Source organism: Lepisma saccharinum, chromosome 20 (genome assembly GCF_977018435.1).
Source record: "Lepisma saccharinum chromosome 20, izLepSacc3.1, whole genome shotgun sequence".
Taxonomy (NCBI): domain Eukaryota; kingdom Metazoa; phylum Arthropoda; class Insecta; order Zygentoma; family Lepismatidae; genus Lepisma; species Lepisma saccharinum.
Genome location: NC_139248.1, coordinates 30,817,219 through 30,833,107, shown reverse-complemented (window position 1 = coordinate 30,833,107; position 15,889 = coordinate 30,817,219). Strand labels below are relative to the sequence as shown.

At 38.4% G+C, this 15,889-nt stretch overlaps 1 protein-coding gene across 1 annotated transcript; it reads left to right on the top strand.

The window, feature by feature from the left end:
• Window positions 1-966: 966 nt before the first annotated feature.
• On the top strand, window positions 967-2,415 carry LOC146003410 (uncharacterized). The gene has a single exon (XM_083141693.1). The coding sequence runs from the start codon at window positions 967-969 to the stop codon at window positions 2,413-2,415; it is 1,449 nt and encodes a 482-aa protein (XP_082997819.1).
• Window positions 2,416-15,889: the final 13,474 nt, after the last annotated feature.

The following is a 15,889-nucleotide window of genomic DNA, read 5'->3' as shown; positions in this document are numbered from 1 at the left end:
GAGCACCTAAAAGTACCACCCGAAATATTTCGTGAACAACAAAAATATTGAAAAACTGCTTTGGCAGATATCTAGGTATGAAAGTGGCTCAGGAAATTAGTGGACACAATATTTCAACTACGTAAGGAAATGTAGTTTTCAAAACAAACTTAGTTTTTTTATGGAAACCCCATTTTATTTTAAGCTCATTTGAAAGTACGGAAAAATTCATTGTAATATGTCACGTTACAATTACTTGAGCACTACTTGATACATTTCTTTTATATTGTAACATCAAGTCATTCTCTGCCTCTGCGTATGGTTCTACATTCCTTCATACAGATTTTACATATTAATCATCAATGTATTCAAATATACACCCAAGATTTTAAAATGTCAAGACATTTCCAATTGTTTTGCTCCATTTACATTTATATCTTGTCTATTCTAGCCCATTGCTTGGAAAGAAAGATGAAGGAAATGCTGCTCCTGGTGATTTTTCTGTGGTTCAACGTCAATTCGTTCTGTGTTCCTATATCACCAGTACCAACAACAATAATCCGTGATAATACTGTTCACCTTGTAAAAGAGATTTTGAGGAAATATTTCCACACTGCTCGAACAGTAGTTGTTCATTATGACAAAGAATCAACTGAGTTTGCAGATCAAATTTGCAAGAAATATACAATGCCGTTAACAATTTTTAAACCTACGAAGTTAAGAAACTGGTGGACACGTTTTGACTTTGAATGGTTTGCGACGAGGAGAGAAATCTACTACCTGTTTCTTGTCAGAAATATATCCACGATAATGTATCCGTTCAAATATCACTGGCATTTTAAGATATGGAGACGGAGTGCAAAACACTTCTTCCTTCTTACTGGGTATAATACATTGGAATCGATTAATGGTTTGATTTTGGTAGCACAGACTAATCTTATGGTGAATATTGTAATTGCTTCCCCATCAGCAGAAAACGAATCTGAGATGGAAGCTGGTGGAGATGATTCTCTTGTCCTGTACTCTTACTTCCCTTTCACCGAGTCCCAATGCAGAACGGCTGAGGGAGCAGAAGTTGTGGATGTCTGGAGTAATGGGAGATTTCTTACAGGAAGAGATTTGTATCCAGACAAAGTGGAAAATATGCACAAGTGCTCAATTAAGGTAAGAGCGATTACTTACGAGTTATACTTTACTCCGAAGAGCAATTCTGAAAGCAATGACACTTATTCAGGTTTACATGGTGGCTTTGTTACGACAGCGATGGAAAAGATGAACTTCACTTTGGAAACAAACAACATATTCACCGAAACTATATCGAACGGAAATGTTTTTCCAAATGGAACTGTCACAGGAGACTTTGCAGAAATGCGGAATGGAGTCGTAGATGGAAGCATAAAGTTCCTTCGGGCTTCTACTTACAGCAATTTCTGGTGTGAAGTGTTGCAGATTCAGCAGTTTGTCGAATTTACATGGGTGGTTCCAAAATCTCGACTCTATCCACAGTGGATGAGTCTGTACTTTGCATTCCAACCACCTTTGTGGACCCTCATGCTTCTGGCTTCACTGAGTCTCCTCATCTGGATGAGAGCGGCCGTTTCTTTGCTGCGTCGGTGGGGAAGGATCACATATCGGTTCCCTCTGCTTTCAGGTCTCTCGGCTTCCTTAGTCGGGTCTGTCCACGTTCCTCCCCCTCCTGCAGGTCCACTCAGATTTATCTTTGTACAGTGGATATTTTCTACCGTGATACTCGCTACTCTTTACCAATCTTCATTGTTTGGTTTTATTACAAATCCTAAAGTTACGCCTCATATAAACACCATAGAAGATATTCTGAATATGAGACTATCTGTCGGAGGCGATAAGTATTGTAAACATATTATACGAACACTGAATGAGTCAATATATATGGAGATCTACGCAAACTGGGTACTAGAGAATAAGAATTTGAAAAACTACAAAAGAGTTTTGAATAAAGGTGATTTTGCCTTTCTTACGTGCAACTTGTTTCCAGAGGTTTTCGCATATCGTTATCTGCTACTCGATAACTACGGGAAACCTTTATTCCACGTAACATCCAGCAGAATGTTGGAAACCCCTCAGGTGTTCCTCTTGCAGAGAGGTTCTCCCTTTCGGGACAAACTTCAGCACATAATCACCTCCTGCGTTGAAGCGGGTCTACCTCCAAAGTGGAAGAAGGACGCTGCTGAAAGGATGATCCTTGATGCTCTGAAGAGAATGAAGTTCCAGGAGAAGCCAGATGTCATTGTGATTCCTCTGGAGAATCTAATGGGAGCCTTCGCCCTACTCACATTGGGTCTAATTATCAGCACAGCGGTGTTTGCATTGGAAAACACATACAGACATTTCAGTAAATGGGTGAATTCGTTTTGGTTATTTTTAGCGTCAATGAAATGTGTAAGAGATCAGCATTGAAGAACTAGAATGGTGGAGTGGCATTCACATGTATAGGTTTATGTGCACTACGTCGTTATAACATAAAATTTTATCTTTTTGTTGACTTTGAATGTGCTTATAGTGGGATTTCTTAAAATTTTGATTGTAAGTCTAATTTATCCTGGAACACTTGATTACAAGCTGTTGATCTTACCGTTACGAAATCTAGGAGGTCCTGAATATATGTTTTGTACTATACGTTAGAGAAAAGGCCCTTGGTTACAAGTTCAACTTAAGTAATGCCATTTAATTCTGATAGTCATCTGTTATTTCTAGAAGCAGCACATAGTAAATATGGGTTAACATTTGCAAATTGTAATTCTACAGTTGTCATTAGATCAACTAGTTCTTCATTTGGACGGCTAGAGTGCAAGACTTTTGGAGTTAATTCTGACTAAATAAACTCACTAATCCATTGTTGCTATGGACACAAGAGACTTGCCTTGTGGAACAAGGCAGACAACGTCGTATGTAAGTAGCACATAACATTTCTTGGGGACTTTCTTTAACACTGTTTAATATTTTAGACTAATTGTTTAAAAAATGTACTAGAATGCAAGATAATATGTGTGAAATTTTCTTATAATAATTAAAAATACGAATTATAATACCTGGTGTGAAGCAAGACCTGGAAGTGAAGTGAAACATTCTCAAGTGAATCTTTTTGCCTGAGAGGAGTTATTCCCTAATATGAAGAAATTTTTAACTGAAGACTCGTGGAACACAAACGATTCTAAATATTTTGTCCTGGAAAACACATGTCTTCGTTTTCCTTCCTCGATGATACTTCGATGACTTCCACGATAGAACTGAATTCAATAAGGTTCTAAAGACAGAAATTGTTATGAGTGGACATGTGATCCTAGCAGTCATAGAAATTATCCAGACCAGCAGTTTTCCTCCGTTTGTGATCTCTTTTGGTCAGCGGAATGTAAAGGGTGAAGTCGTCATAATGCACCCAAATGTCAAACTTTCTTGCTGCTAATACAGACAGAGTTTTTGTTTTCGTCACAAACAAAAATACGAATTTATAATAGCGTTGAAGGAATTAATAATATAAACATAATATTTTCTGAAAATGATATTTCAGATGCATTGTCTATTTTAATGCTTTTCCATCGAAATGAAGAGAACACTACAGAACACCATTACTTTTAACTGTTGTTATAATTCCTAACATATGTTTTCTATCCTTCTTACACTAATTTTGCCACCAACAATGTACAGGGTGTTCCACAATTATGTTTCCAACATACAAGGACAATGAGACAGAAACGGCATAGGATAATAACATTTGTTTAATATTGAAATGCAAGTTCCAAAATTAGTTTTTGTGCTAATCAAAGGCCCACATGATCACCATGCGACCGGCCATATTGTACACAACATGTCCTCTCGACAGTGCTGAAGACGAAGAACAAGGAATTGGAACATTCCATTCATCTCTCAAGAAAAGTTTCAAAAAGGAGCACAAAGTGCCTAGTATAGTGGGGGTACACCATTACATCTACATAAGTAAATAAAAAAACTTAAATAAAATATTTTGTGTTCTCCTAATTGGAATGTCAATGATGATAGCTAAATCCTCTGTTTCTTGAATCATTTTGTTTGTTTTCCTGTGATTCTCTGTCTCCGAAGACACGGGTGGATGGTGAATATATTATTTAGATAAGATACTCAGGTGCTATTTCCGGGATTGAAACCATGCATTTAAATTTAGCACATATTTGGATCTACAGCGCAAGGCCGTCTGGTGTAAGAGGGGCCCCTACATATGCTAGAGACATTGATGGCGTACAACAATATCTGGGTAAAATTGTTTGAGATATGTATCGTAACTTCAAATAAACGGCATAGACACATTTTATTTTATTCGTGCCAATGGAGAGTTGTTTATTAAGATGTATCCACTTTCCTGTTATTAAATGAACCTTGAACTCTTGAAATAAGGGAGCAAGTTGAAGGGAGCAAGTTGACAGAAGTAGACACACGTACACATTCGCACAAACATGCACACAGAGAACATACAAAGTGCTTGATTAGTAATAGTCGTATGAGTGTCAAGTAATGTGCCGAGGTTGTTCAGCTTTCCGTTTCAACCACACCCTTAACAGTGATTGCACTGCAAGAGAAATGTGTACTTTTAAAAAGAAATCTTATGGTAACGTTACCAAAATATCTGCATTAATACCAATTTTACAAAGCACATTTTTGTGGAACAAGCTTCACAACCTACAGTTGCTTATTGTTATTACACATTTCCTTTAATTATTGGAAGAATTATCTGGGGAAAATGCAGAGCTTAGAACCAGACTTAATAATTGCAAAATACTCTTGCATTATTTTGAAATTATTTTGAAAACAAGAAAGTCATACATCTTATATCTTCTACTGAAGTAAACTACGTAAGTTGAAGTTGATGGAAGTGGCATGTGAATATTTTACATGATGTTGGTGGTAACAGTAAATGTTCTGTGTCAAGACTGCCATATTATTTCATTCTTATAGAGATCACTCATCCCAAAACTATTATAAATTCAATGCTAAACCAAACTTTAATGGTCTCGGGCTTGACAAACTACAAATATTTGATAATGTAGATGTATTTATCAAATAGCACGGCCTTGAAATTAGGTGGGTGGCAGAAGTAATCGCTCTTGCCACGTCCGAGCTCAAAACCTTGTGTTCGGAGGTTTAAGAGAATGAAAGATCTTGTTGGTCTTTGTAATCCATGTGATACTCGAAAGGTCAGGGAGACACAAAAGTGCCACAGAGAGAGGTCGGTCTGACGCTCGAACTAGGCTACGCAGCCCGGATGACGTTGCAACACAGTGCGCGGGAAAGAGCGACTTTTGTTTCGTTCTCGCTTCGCTTTCCCTGTATGTGGCACCAGCGGAATTCTGCCCAGCCGCCTATTTTCATGGCCCTGCGTTTAATGCTACAGCCATCGAGGGATTTAGCGAGAGGATCACAGGGTCCATACTCCTTCAATTTAAGGGCATCCCCGATGGCGCAGTAATCAAGGTGTCTAGGGTTCGATACCCGATGGAGGCACATAGTGGTTCGGATCCCACTTTAAACTGTAGGTCCAGTCCCGATTAACCTATCAGTGCATAAAGTGGACTTAAAACACCAAATCAATCAATCAATCAATCCTTACATTTAAAAGGGTCCTGGGTTCGTTTCCGAGTCGATGTACTGCGTACAGTGTTTCGGATACCACTCGGATGTTCAAGTCACGATTAGTTTATCGCACCTGAAATCTGACTGAAACAAATCCTCGTAACTATCGTTATGTGAATGTGATATACAGTATATTTGAGCCTGTTTTTAATATCTGGGAATATCTGCATATTATATTATTGTTGATAATTCGCTTATGCTTATGGGCGTCGCCAGATATTTTTTTTTGTTGTGAGGGTCAAACGTTTGTTAAATATTAAATAAGAGAAATAATAATAATGACTAATATGAACTAATAAAAATGAACTCAAATTATTATTACTATTATTATATTCTTCTTGAGACTTTCCCATTATATCATCCAGCACAACATTTTGTCATTATTTTTGTAAACATTTCATACAGTTAGTACTGGAATGTATATGTGAGTTTCATGTGATGTCAGGATGCGCACAGTCGACATGTTTGTGGACAATTTTATTTTTCGTATGTATGGAAATATCCGCTACGTACTATTCGTTACATCTGCACAAACTTCACGTTAGTTTTAAGTCACGCATATATGTGTTAGTTTGAATTCCATACGCTTACAAGACCTGGCCTCAATCATGGCTGCTCGAAGCGACAATACAACAGTTTTTGACGGAGGTGAAACACGCCTATAATTATTATATTATTACTATATGATTATAATATAAAAATATATACAGGATAAAGCAAGGAAATTTGTAGAAGCAGAGCGGTAGCCTAGATTTCTAGGGTTCAGGCGAATACATTATTTTAAAAGTAGCAACTGCCTTTCTTTGTGTTTCGTAAAGTAGCCACACACCTCTGAAGGTATATCCTGGTGAAGTTCCTGCCACTGAGTGGTGGTATCACGTGAATCCTGCTATCCACTGAAAGGGACGATGGAGACAGTCACGTCGTAAGAGAACCAGAGGAACTTAACTCCAAAAATGCTGACTTTAGTTTCGTTTCTGAAAGGTAAATCACAAACACAAGTTAAAAATCTCACTCAGGATTATACTGACAGGCGGCTCAAGCGCCTCAACCTCCTTACCCTCAAACAATGCTCCAGGATGTACTTCGTGGAATAGATGTTGATATTTCAGAAGATCATACCTTACATCTCCACTCCATAATCACTCCGCAGGGCTTCTTCCACTTCGTTTTTTTGTGATGAGTCCTTCATCCTCACTTAGCTGTGGGCTGAGGCTCCATCAAGCTGAAACCACATGCGTTGACGTACGAGACATGTTCCAATAACTCTCTCAAATACAAAGTGTACAGTTAATCGTGGCGGTAAAAGATATGGACCTATTAAATGTTCGCCGACAATGCCCACCCACATGTTTACACCAAATCTGTCTTGATGGGCCTTCACGATTGTGGCACTGGGATTCTCATCGGCCCATACATGGCTATTGCGACTATTCAGCATCCCGGCTCTAGTGAAACATGCCGCATCAGTGAAAAGAACACAGGAATAGAACTGGGAGTCGACCATATAGCGATGCAGCAACCATTCAATAAACACCACGCGGGGTGTGAAATCAGCTGGACCCAAGACATGGACACGCTGTGGATGGTAAGGGTGTATCTGCTGTTCCCTCAGAACTTTCCAAACAGTACTATGGCCCACACCAATTTTACGTGCCACAGCCCTTGTACTAATGTATGGTCGTCCTTCCACGCGATCCAGCACTGCTTCTTCAAGCTCGGGTGTCCTTGCAGCTCTTTGTCCTCCTTGCTCGTGGAATTGAGGTCGCACTTGTTCCCGTTTCCCGTAATCATTGGAAAAGTCTGGAAAACATATTTTGTGCTGGATGTCTGCGTCGTGGATACGTGCTCCGATATAACATTTCTGCTTCCTTACAGTTGTCATTTGCTCATACATACAGAAACACCATATCAACCAGTTTCTCTACCGTATACTCCATAGCACTGATTGCCGCCGCGACACTCGTGCTTCTAGACTACACACGTCGAGTTTGACCTTACGTGTTCTCCAGAGCATGTGCGGTGGATTCTTTCCCCTTTCTTTTATGGTTCCCCTCCGCGTTGTGCGTCGTTGCCTACTCTTCGAAGGTTTTGGCTTGTAAATTTTGACTGGGGCGTTTCCGGATAAGGGTTCTTTATCTCATTTTGTTCCGTTTGTTCCCTTTCATCATCCCTGCAAGTCTGTAACACGGTCACAGAAACACCCTATATATATCCTATGCATTGAGTGCAGATTCAAACAATGGAATTTAATGGATTTCCAATAGATGGTAGAACTTACATTATTATTTTATTTCTAACAAATTGAGTTACGTTTAATTTTTTTGTATTTCGACAATGCTTAACTAGGGTAGCTGAAGTTCCTGCATTTTATACTGATTGGCATATGTAGTGTTGTAGACGTTTCTAGAAAACAATCTTTGGAAAGGCAAGGGCAACAAGTGGACCTTGCATAAAATTGGCAAATTAGATGCTAATCTAATGGGAGGTACGTCATTTCCTTTTTTCCAAATTTGTCCTAGCCTTCTTACATCGTATTACACTGCATATTGCTATAACTTTACCTGCTTCTCCATATTTGGTGGCGAAACAAACGTCCAAAGCAGCGGCGCTTAGTTTTCTATCTCCTTAGTATCCTGCTTTTTCATTATTGTATATACAGCATGTATTTCTCATTGGAATAGTGTTTAACTTGTCAATTTAATGCAAGGGCAGCAATGGACCCTTACGTCCACACTTAATTTCCGTTACAATTTTTGTTATAATTATTCTTGTATTTCTTTCTCGTTATCCAGATTTTGTTCTCTCTGACTGCTCCAAACATTCTTCTCAAGATCTTCCTTTCCCATCTCCATAGCACTTTCACTAGGTCCAGGTTTCTGACCCATGTGATACAACTGGGCGTACTTTTTTTCTCCTTACCTCTTTGGAAGAGAAAACCTTCTTCAATTCCATTGAATATATATTAGCTAAGAATATTCTTGCCTTGATTTCATCAGATATGTTGACCATTTCACTCTGTTGGTTGACCAACTGCAGTGAACAAGTCACAAGGTGATGAGGTAGTCACATCCCTACCCCATCTTGCTCCTTCTTAATTAGATTATTTATATTTTTATCACTTTTTAAAGTTTCCTTTTTTACGTATTGAGACCATTTTAATAATCTTTCAAATTTCATATGTACAAGTAAATTAATAATACTACACAGTAGTAATGAGAAGTAAATAGTTCATCATATTTTAAGTTTAATTAAGTTACATATTTCATCGTACATTAAGATAAATGTACTAATAAATAATGCTGTATGTGACAATACTACATAAACGAGCGTTGCAATATGGCGTTACATTTTAATTTTTCTACCTTATTTTCAGTTCCCGTGAGATGAAATGTCAGTACATTTTTATAATGTTATTTCTCAGCAATTACATATACGATAATGGTGGATGTATAAATTCATATATGAAAACATTGCACAGTAGTATTATTAATTGCATCAATCAAATAGTGGAAAAGCATTTGCAAAGTGTGAAAAAAATCAATGTGATTTATTACGATCACACAAAATCGCTGGCTGATTTAATTACTCGAAATTAAGTGGTTATCATTCTAGATGCTGGACTTGTATATAATGGAAAGAACATGGAATTCGAATAGGTTCAAGGAGACAAATGAAGAGTGCTATATCATTCTAGCACGTAATGCAATCTTGCCAATAATATGATGCAGACTTTGCAGTTTAGATATTAAAAATCTGCAATGAGATATGTAATTGTTGTTAAAAACAAGCGTGGTTAACGTGTTCTAATTGCATTGTTCGAAGCTATTAGTAACAACAATATAGTTAATGTGGTTGTCGTTGCTCCGTTACAACAACATACAACTTATTTGTTTTCAGATAATTCGCAAGTCGTATTGTATACATATTTTCCCTTCTCGGAAACTCTCTGTAGATCTGTTGGAAGAGTTCTTCTTTGGATGTTTGGAATGGAAAGGATACATTGTTCGGAGTATCTCTGTACCCGAACAAGTTAATTAATTTGCATGGCTGTGTTGTTCTACTTTTAGACACTAACTAACTCCTTCTTGAACCCGAAGGTTCATGGCTGCAGCAACACAGGCCATCCATCTGTCCCTATCCTGAGCAAGATATACAGGGTGTTTCTAAAGGTCGTTTACAACGCTTGGGAGGTGATTCCTCACACGAAAACAAGCAAAAAGTCTAAGTTCCATTTTTACGACTGAGGCTTCGTTTCCGAGATAGGAGCCTCGCAAAAGGTGACAAAGTAACGTCACACCTGACTGGGACGAATACTGTAACAGATAGAGAGGCGGTTCCAAGGGAATCATAAAGGAATCGTATGTGCTCAGTCCGGAAGTCACTATGAAAAGTTCACTGCACGCATGCGCAATGGAGTCCTCAAAGGAATTGGGGATTTCCAGCAAGAACAATGCATGGAAAAGGCATGTAACGCAGCAAGAAGGACCGTGACAATGAGAAATGCGTTAAAGACAACACATCCCGACCTCAAACATCAAAACATGAGCACCGAACATAAAATCCGAAAAGTTGAGCACGGTTGCATACCCCAGTTACACGCGAGGAATGAACGAATCATGTCATGTGGCATACGAGAGACACATTACTCCACCAGGAGGAGGGAAAGAAAAACGCAATATCAGATGATTGCGACAACGTGTATTTTTACACGCGACAACTACATAATATCCCCCCCCCCACACACACACAACAAACAACAAATGCTACAATGTCTTATGCACAGACAGTGCGTGTCACTGTACACCAACTGAAGATGTCACTTTCACCACACAAAGGGGGTGGGGAGCAATACGAAAAGTGTTTGCACGTGATCATTGTGACGTAAAAGAGACCAGTTTTGGAAGCGCTGCATAGGCAAGTCTGGCTCTCGTAGTCTACGTTTGACCTTCATGACTGCTGTTCCCGCGAGAGGAGCTGGAAGGGTTGGTTCTCTCCGGCAGTCGTTCCAGTCGTGTTGCAGGTGCTGGGATATGATCAGCAGTTCGCTCTAGGTTGTCATACGCATTGAAGAGTACTAGTATGTTGTATTGAAAGAAGTTGACGTGGTAGAGTGGGCAAGTCAAGTATCGCAACAATTGATCTGTGGTGTTCGTACGGTGATCCGGCCAATTTGTGCAGTGTTCCAGTGTTAAACAAAAACAATACTTTGCAGTTTCAGCTCCCTATTACACAGATGGCTGCATATACGACCCAGCAGCTAGCAGACATGCATCTCATGTATGAGGAGGCACGTGGTAATAGCTGTGAGGCAAGGTGTCTTTATGGAGAATGCTTTCCACTTAGACATTTACCGTCTCACACCTTCTTCCAGGTAGTGGACAGTCGACTGCGTGAAACAGGGTCAGTGTTACCACCGCGGCAAGAAGTTGGAAGACCCTGAAGTGTACGCACACATCAGTTTGCAGAAGATGTGTTAACAGCGGTCGCAGAACATCCTGGCACCAGTACGCCAGTGCTCGCTCGGGCACGAAACACGTCTCATGTGAATGTTTGGCGAGTGTTGTCAGAGGAAGGAATGCACCCTTTTAAACTGCAGAAAGTACAAGAACTGTTACCTCGTGACTTTCGCCCTCATATGGAGTTTTGCCAATGGTTGTTGCATCAGCTGGACACAAACCCTCACTTTGGGGCAAACGTATTGTGGACAGATGAAGCCATTTTCACCAGGATGGATGTCTTCAATAGTAGAAACAGTCATGTATGGGACTTTGACAATCCACACGCACTTTTTGTGGCCCATCACCAGCACAGGTTTTCAGTGAATGTGTGGTGCGGGATATTACATGATCATTTAATTGGACCATACATTCTCGCTGTTCGCCTGAATGGTCGCACGTATCATGCATTTCTTAGTGAGGTTCTGCCTGAACTGTTGGAGACTGTACCTTTGGCACTGCGGCAAGAAATGTGGTACCAACACGATGGTGCACCAGCTCATTTCGATTGTAATGTACGACATTTCCTGCATGACGTGTTTTGCAATAGGTTCATTGGTAGGGATGAGCCTGTGGCTTGGTCACCGAGGTCGCCAGATCTCAACCCTCTCGATTTTTTTCTTCTGGGGAGAAATGAAAACCCTCGTATACGACACACCTGTTACATCAGCTGAGGACCTCGTTGCTCGCATCAACGTCGCCGCCGCGACGGTAGCAGATACACCTGGCTTGTTTGCTCATACTCGACAATCCTTGATTCGTCGCTGTCATCTCTGTGTAGAAGTAAACGGCAGACATTTGGAAAACTGTCTGTGATTATTGCCCTCGGCAAATCTCACTGAGAACACTCTTGGTATTGCTGCCCACCCCCTTTGTGTGGTGAAAGTGACATCTTCAGTTGGTGTACAGTGACACGAACTGTCTGTGCGTAAGATATTGTAGCATTTGTTGTTTGTTGTGTGTGTGGGGGGGATATTACGTAGTTGTCGCGTGTTAAAATACACGTTGTCGCAATCACCTGATATTGTGTTTTTCTTTCCCTCCTCCTGGTGGAGTAATGTGTCTCTCGTATGCCACATGACATGATTCGTTCATTCCTCGCGTGTAACTGGGGTATGCAACCGTGCTCAACTTTTCGGATTTTGTGTTCGGTGCTCATGTTTTGATGTTTGAGGTTGGGATGTGTTGTCTTGAACGCATTTCTCATTGTCACGGTAATTCTTGCTGCGTTACATACCCTTTCCATGTATTATTCTTGCTGGAAATCCCCAATTCCTTTGAGGACTCCATTGCGCATGCGTGCAGTGAACTTTTCATAGTGACTTCCGGACTGAGCACATACGATTCCTTTATGATTCCCTTGGAACCGCCTCTCTATCTGTTATAGTTCGTTCCAGTCAGGTGTGACGTTCACTTTGTCACCTTTTGCGAGGGTCCTATCTCGGAAACGAAGCCTCAGTCGTAAAAATGGAACTTAGACTTTTTGCTTGTTTCGTGTGAGGAATCACCTCCCAAGCGTTGTAAACGACCTTTAGAAACACCCTGTATATGGTATTTTCCAACCCTACCAATTTCCATTATGTCCATCTCACCTTTTATTCCTCCATTTTCGTTTTGGTATTCCTACTGACCTCTTACTATCAGCTTTCCAAACAAGAATCCCGTAAACTCTTCCTTCCTCTCCCATTCGTGCCACATGGCCTGCCCACCGAAGTCTTCTTGATTTAATCATTCTAATAATATCTGGAAATGAATACAAATTATGTAACCTTCTCCACTCACCTGTCTGCTCATTCCTTTTAGGTCCAAAGATTTTCCTAAGGATCTTATTTTCAAATACTCTCAATTTGTGTTCCTCTTTCAATGTAAGGGACCAAGTTTCACACCCATATAATACTACAGACAAAATTACTGTTTTGTATATTTTACCTTGTAGTTTCTTAGATATTAAACGAGGAGACAAACGTTTATGAAGAGAAAACTAACATGCATTTCCTGAATTAAGCCTGCTTTTTATTTCCTCTTTAATATCATTTTCATTTGTTAGTAGCCTATTACTCCTAAGTACTTGAATTTGGAAACTGGTTCAAACAAGTTGTTATCAATAATTAGATTTTGATTATTACCTAACACTTGATTTCGGCCTGTAAGCATATATTTAGTTTTCTCTTCGCTAACTTCCAAGCCTTAGCTGCTTTAAAAAAAATATTTTAGCATTATTCTTGATTGTATTTACATCATCCCCCAGTACGTCTACATCATCTGCATATGCCGACAGCTGAGTCACACCGTTTAATTTTAGTCCTTCGTTAGTTTCTTTTACCTTCCTAACAGCGAATTCTAAGGCGAAATTAAAGAGAAATGGCGATAATGCATCTCCTTATTTTAACCTATCATGAATTGTAAATTTGTTCGACATATTCCTATCCACACGAATTTTACTTTTTGTTTCACTGGTGCATACTTTTATCATATTAAAAAGCTTCTTAAGTATTTCAAACTCGACTAATATATTATAATAATTTATCTCCTTTGACTGAATCATAGGCTTTTCTAAAATCAATTAATAGCAGGTGGACATTTTCATTATAGTCCCACTTTTTCTCAAGTGTCTGTTTGATGTGAAAAATTTGATCTGTTGCGTTTAAATCCAAAAAATATGTTTACATATATCAGTTTTGTATGCTTTTACCAAAATACGCAATGCTCTTTTTTGAATTTTAAAAATCATCTGCGATTGTGCCGAGTTTCCACAAAATTGGATATCATATCTCAAAATACTTTCGAAGTTTGAGAAATAGATATTTCGTATACATACCGTATTGAAATTATTTTCTAGAGTTCTTAATTGGTAATATACAACGTTTAGCCTCTTGCATATATGATCTTTGTGAACTTTACAGTTTAGACACTCGTCTATAAGTTTTCCAAGAAATTTTATATTGCAAGTACCTGTTATAACGGCATGCCCTACTGTCAAATTGTCTTGCTTAATAATAGATTGAATTGATTGAATTGTTGTTTTAAGTCTACTTTATGCACAGAAAGACTAATCGGGACTGGACCTACAGTTTAAAGTGGAATCCGAACAACTATGTGCTTCCACCGGGTATCGAAAGCAGGACCCCTTGATTACAAAATGGAAAAGCTACCACTGAACCATTGGGGAGGCCCTATTACATTAGATTTTCATTATTCATAGAAAGTTTGTTTGCTGAATACCAGCTTTGTAGTTCAGTAAGAGCTTTTTCTATTTTTTTTAATTAAGGTTACATCGTTAACAGAATCTTCTATAGCAGTAGTATCATCAGCGAAAAGAATGACTTGGGCGGTTTGTTTGAACGATTGCTGGAAGGTTATTTACCAACAATAAAAACAATAGAGGTCCTAGTGTCGATCCTGGGGTATTCCAATAACCACATCTTTCAATTCCGAGTAATATGTTGTTTGTGCCCCATTATTGGATAAGCTATTTACTTCTACGCCTGTTTTCTATTCGTTAAATAGGATTCTATTAATTTGTTAGATAGCCAGCGGATTCCTTAGTATTTTAATTTCTCTAGTAGTATGTGATGATTCACACAGTCAAACGCTTTCGGTAAATCAAAAAATATTCCAACAACAGAATTCATTTTGTTTATGAAGGAAAGAATATTATCAATTACATCAAGAAAGGCATATTTTGTTGTTTTCGATTTCACAAACCCATTTTGTTGCTTTATAAGTATATTTTTATCTTCTACATACTTTATTATCCTATTATAAATTAAATATTCGAAAATTTTTGAAAAAGCTGACAATAAAAAAATTTGTCTGTAGTTTGCAATTTTTTGTTTTATTTCCCTTTTTATGTAATGGTATTACTTTTGATGTTTTTAGACAGTATGGAAATCTGTAATTTTCCATACACTTGTTAATTAATTTGGCCAAAGACTCGCTAATGTATGTGCAAATATCTTTGATCACGTTAATCGGCATTGAATTTAGTCCTGTTGACTTCTTGGTTTTCATATTGCGAATTATGTTGGAAATTTCTTTATCTGTAGTAGGGTTCATATATAAAGAATGTGTGAAAGATCATATCATTAACAAAATAATAATTATTAAAAGTATTAGCTACTTCTTGCGGATCTGTCTCTATTACATTACAGGATTCTAATATAATATCTTGACTCAAATCCGATGTTTTACCTGTTATACGAATAGTTATTTTCCAGAGTTCTGCAGTTTTATTTTCTGCATTATTCAACTTTTTGTCTATATAAGTCTGTTTTCAATGTTTTAGTGTTTTTATGTAATTTTTGTGGAACTGTTCGAAATGACCTTTAAGGGTAGGGAGGGCTGTTTCCATATTTACACTGTTTATGCAATGATCGTTTCAATTGACTTTTCATTTCGTTGGTTATCAATAGGTCATTGATTTTGTTGTGAACTCGTGCTTTATTAGTGGGAAAACATTTATTAAAATGATTCCTTAGAGTATCAACACATTTTTCTAATTTCTCGTTCACGTTGTTTATAAAATCCCATGTTTCTGATTTTATCGCGTTTCTTCTATTACGTTTGCCTTAATAAGCTGAGAGTCATGGTCAGAAAAACCTAAGCAAGTTGTAACGTTTGCATTATTTTTGCTTTACAAACATTACACATTCAAAAAAAAATGAAGAGAAAGCGACGTTCCCTTTTTTTTTAGCCATCGGACTGGGGACTGGTTGAAAACACAATTGAAGTTAATTTTAAAGAACAATTATTGGAGTACGCGTTTGGCAACG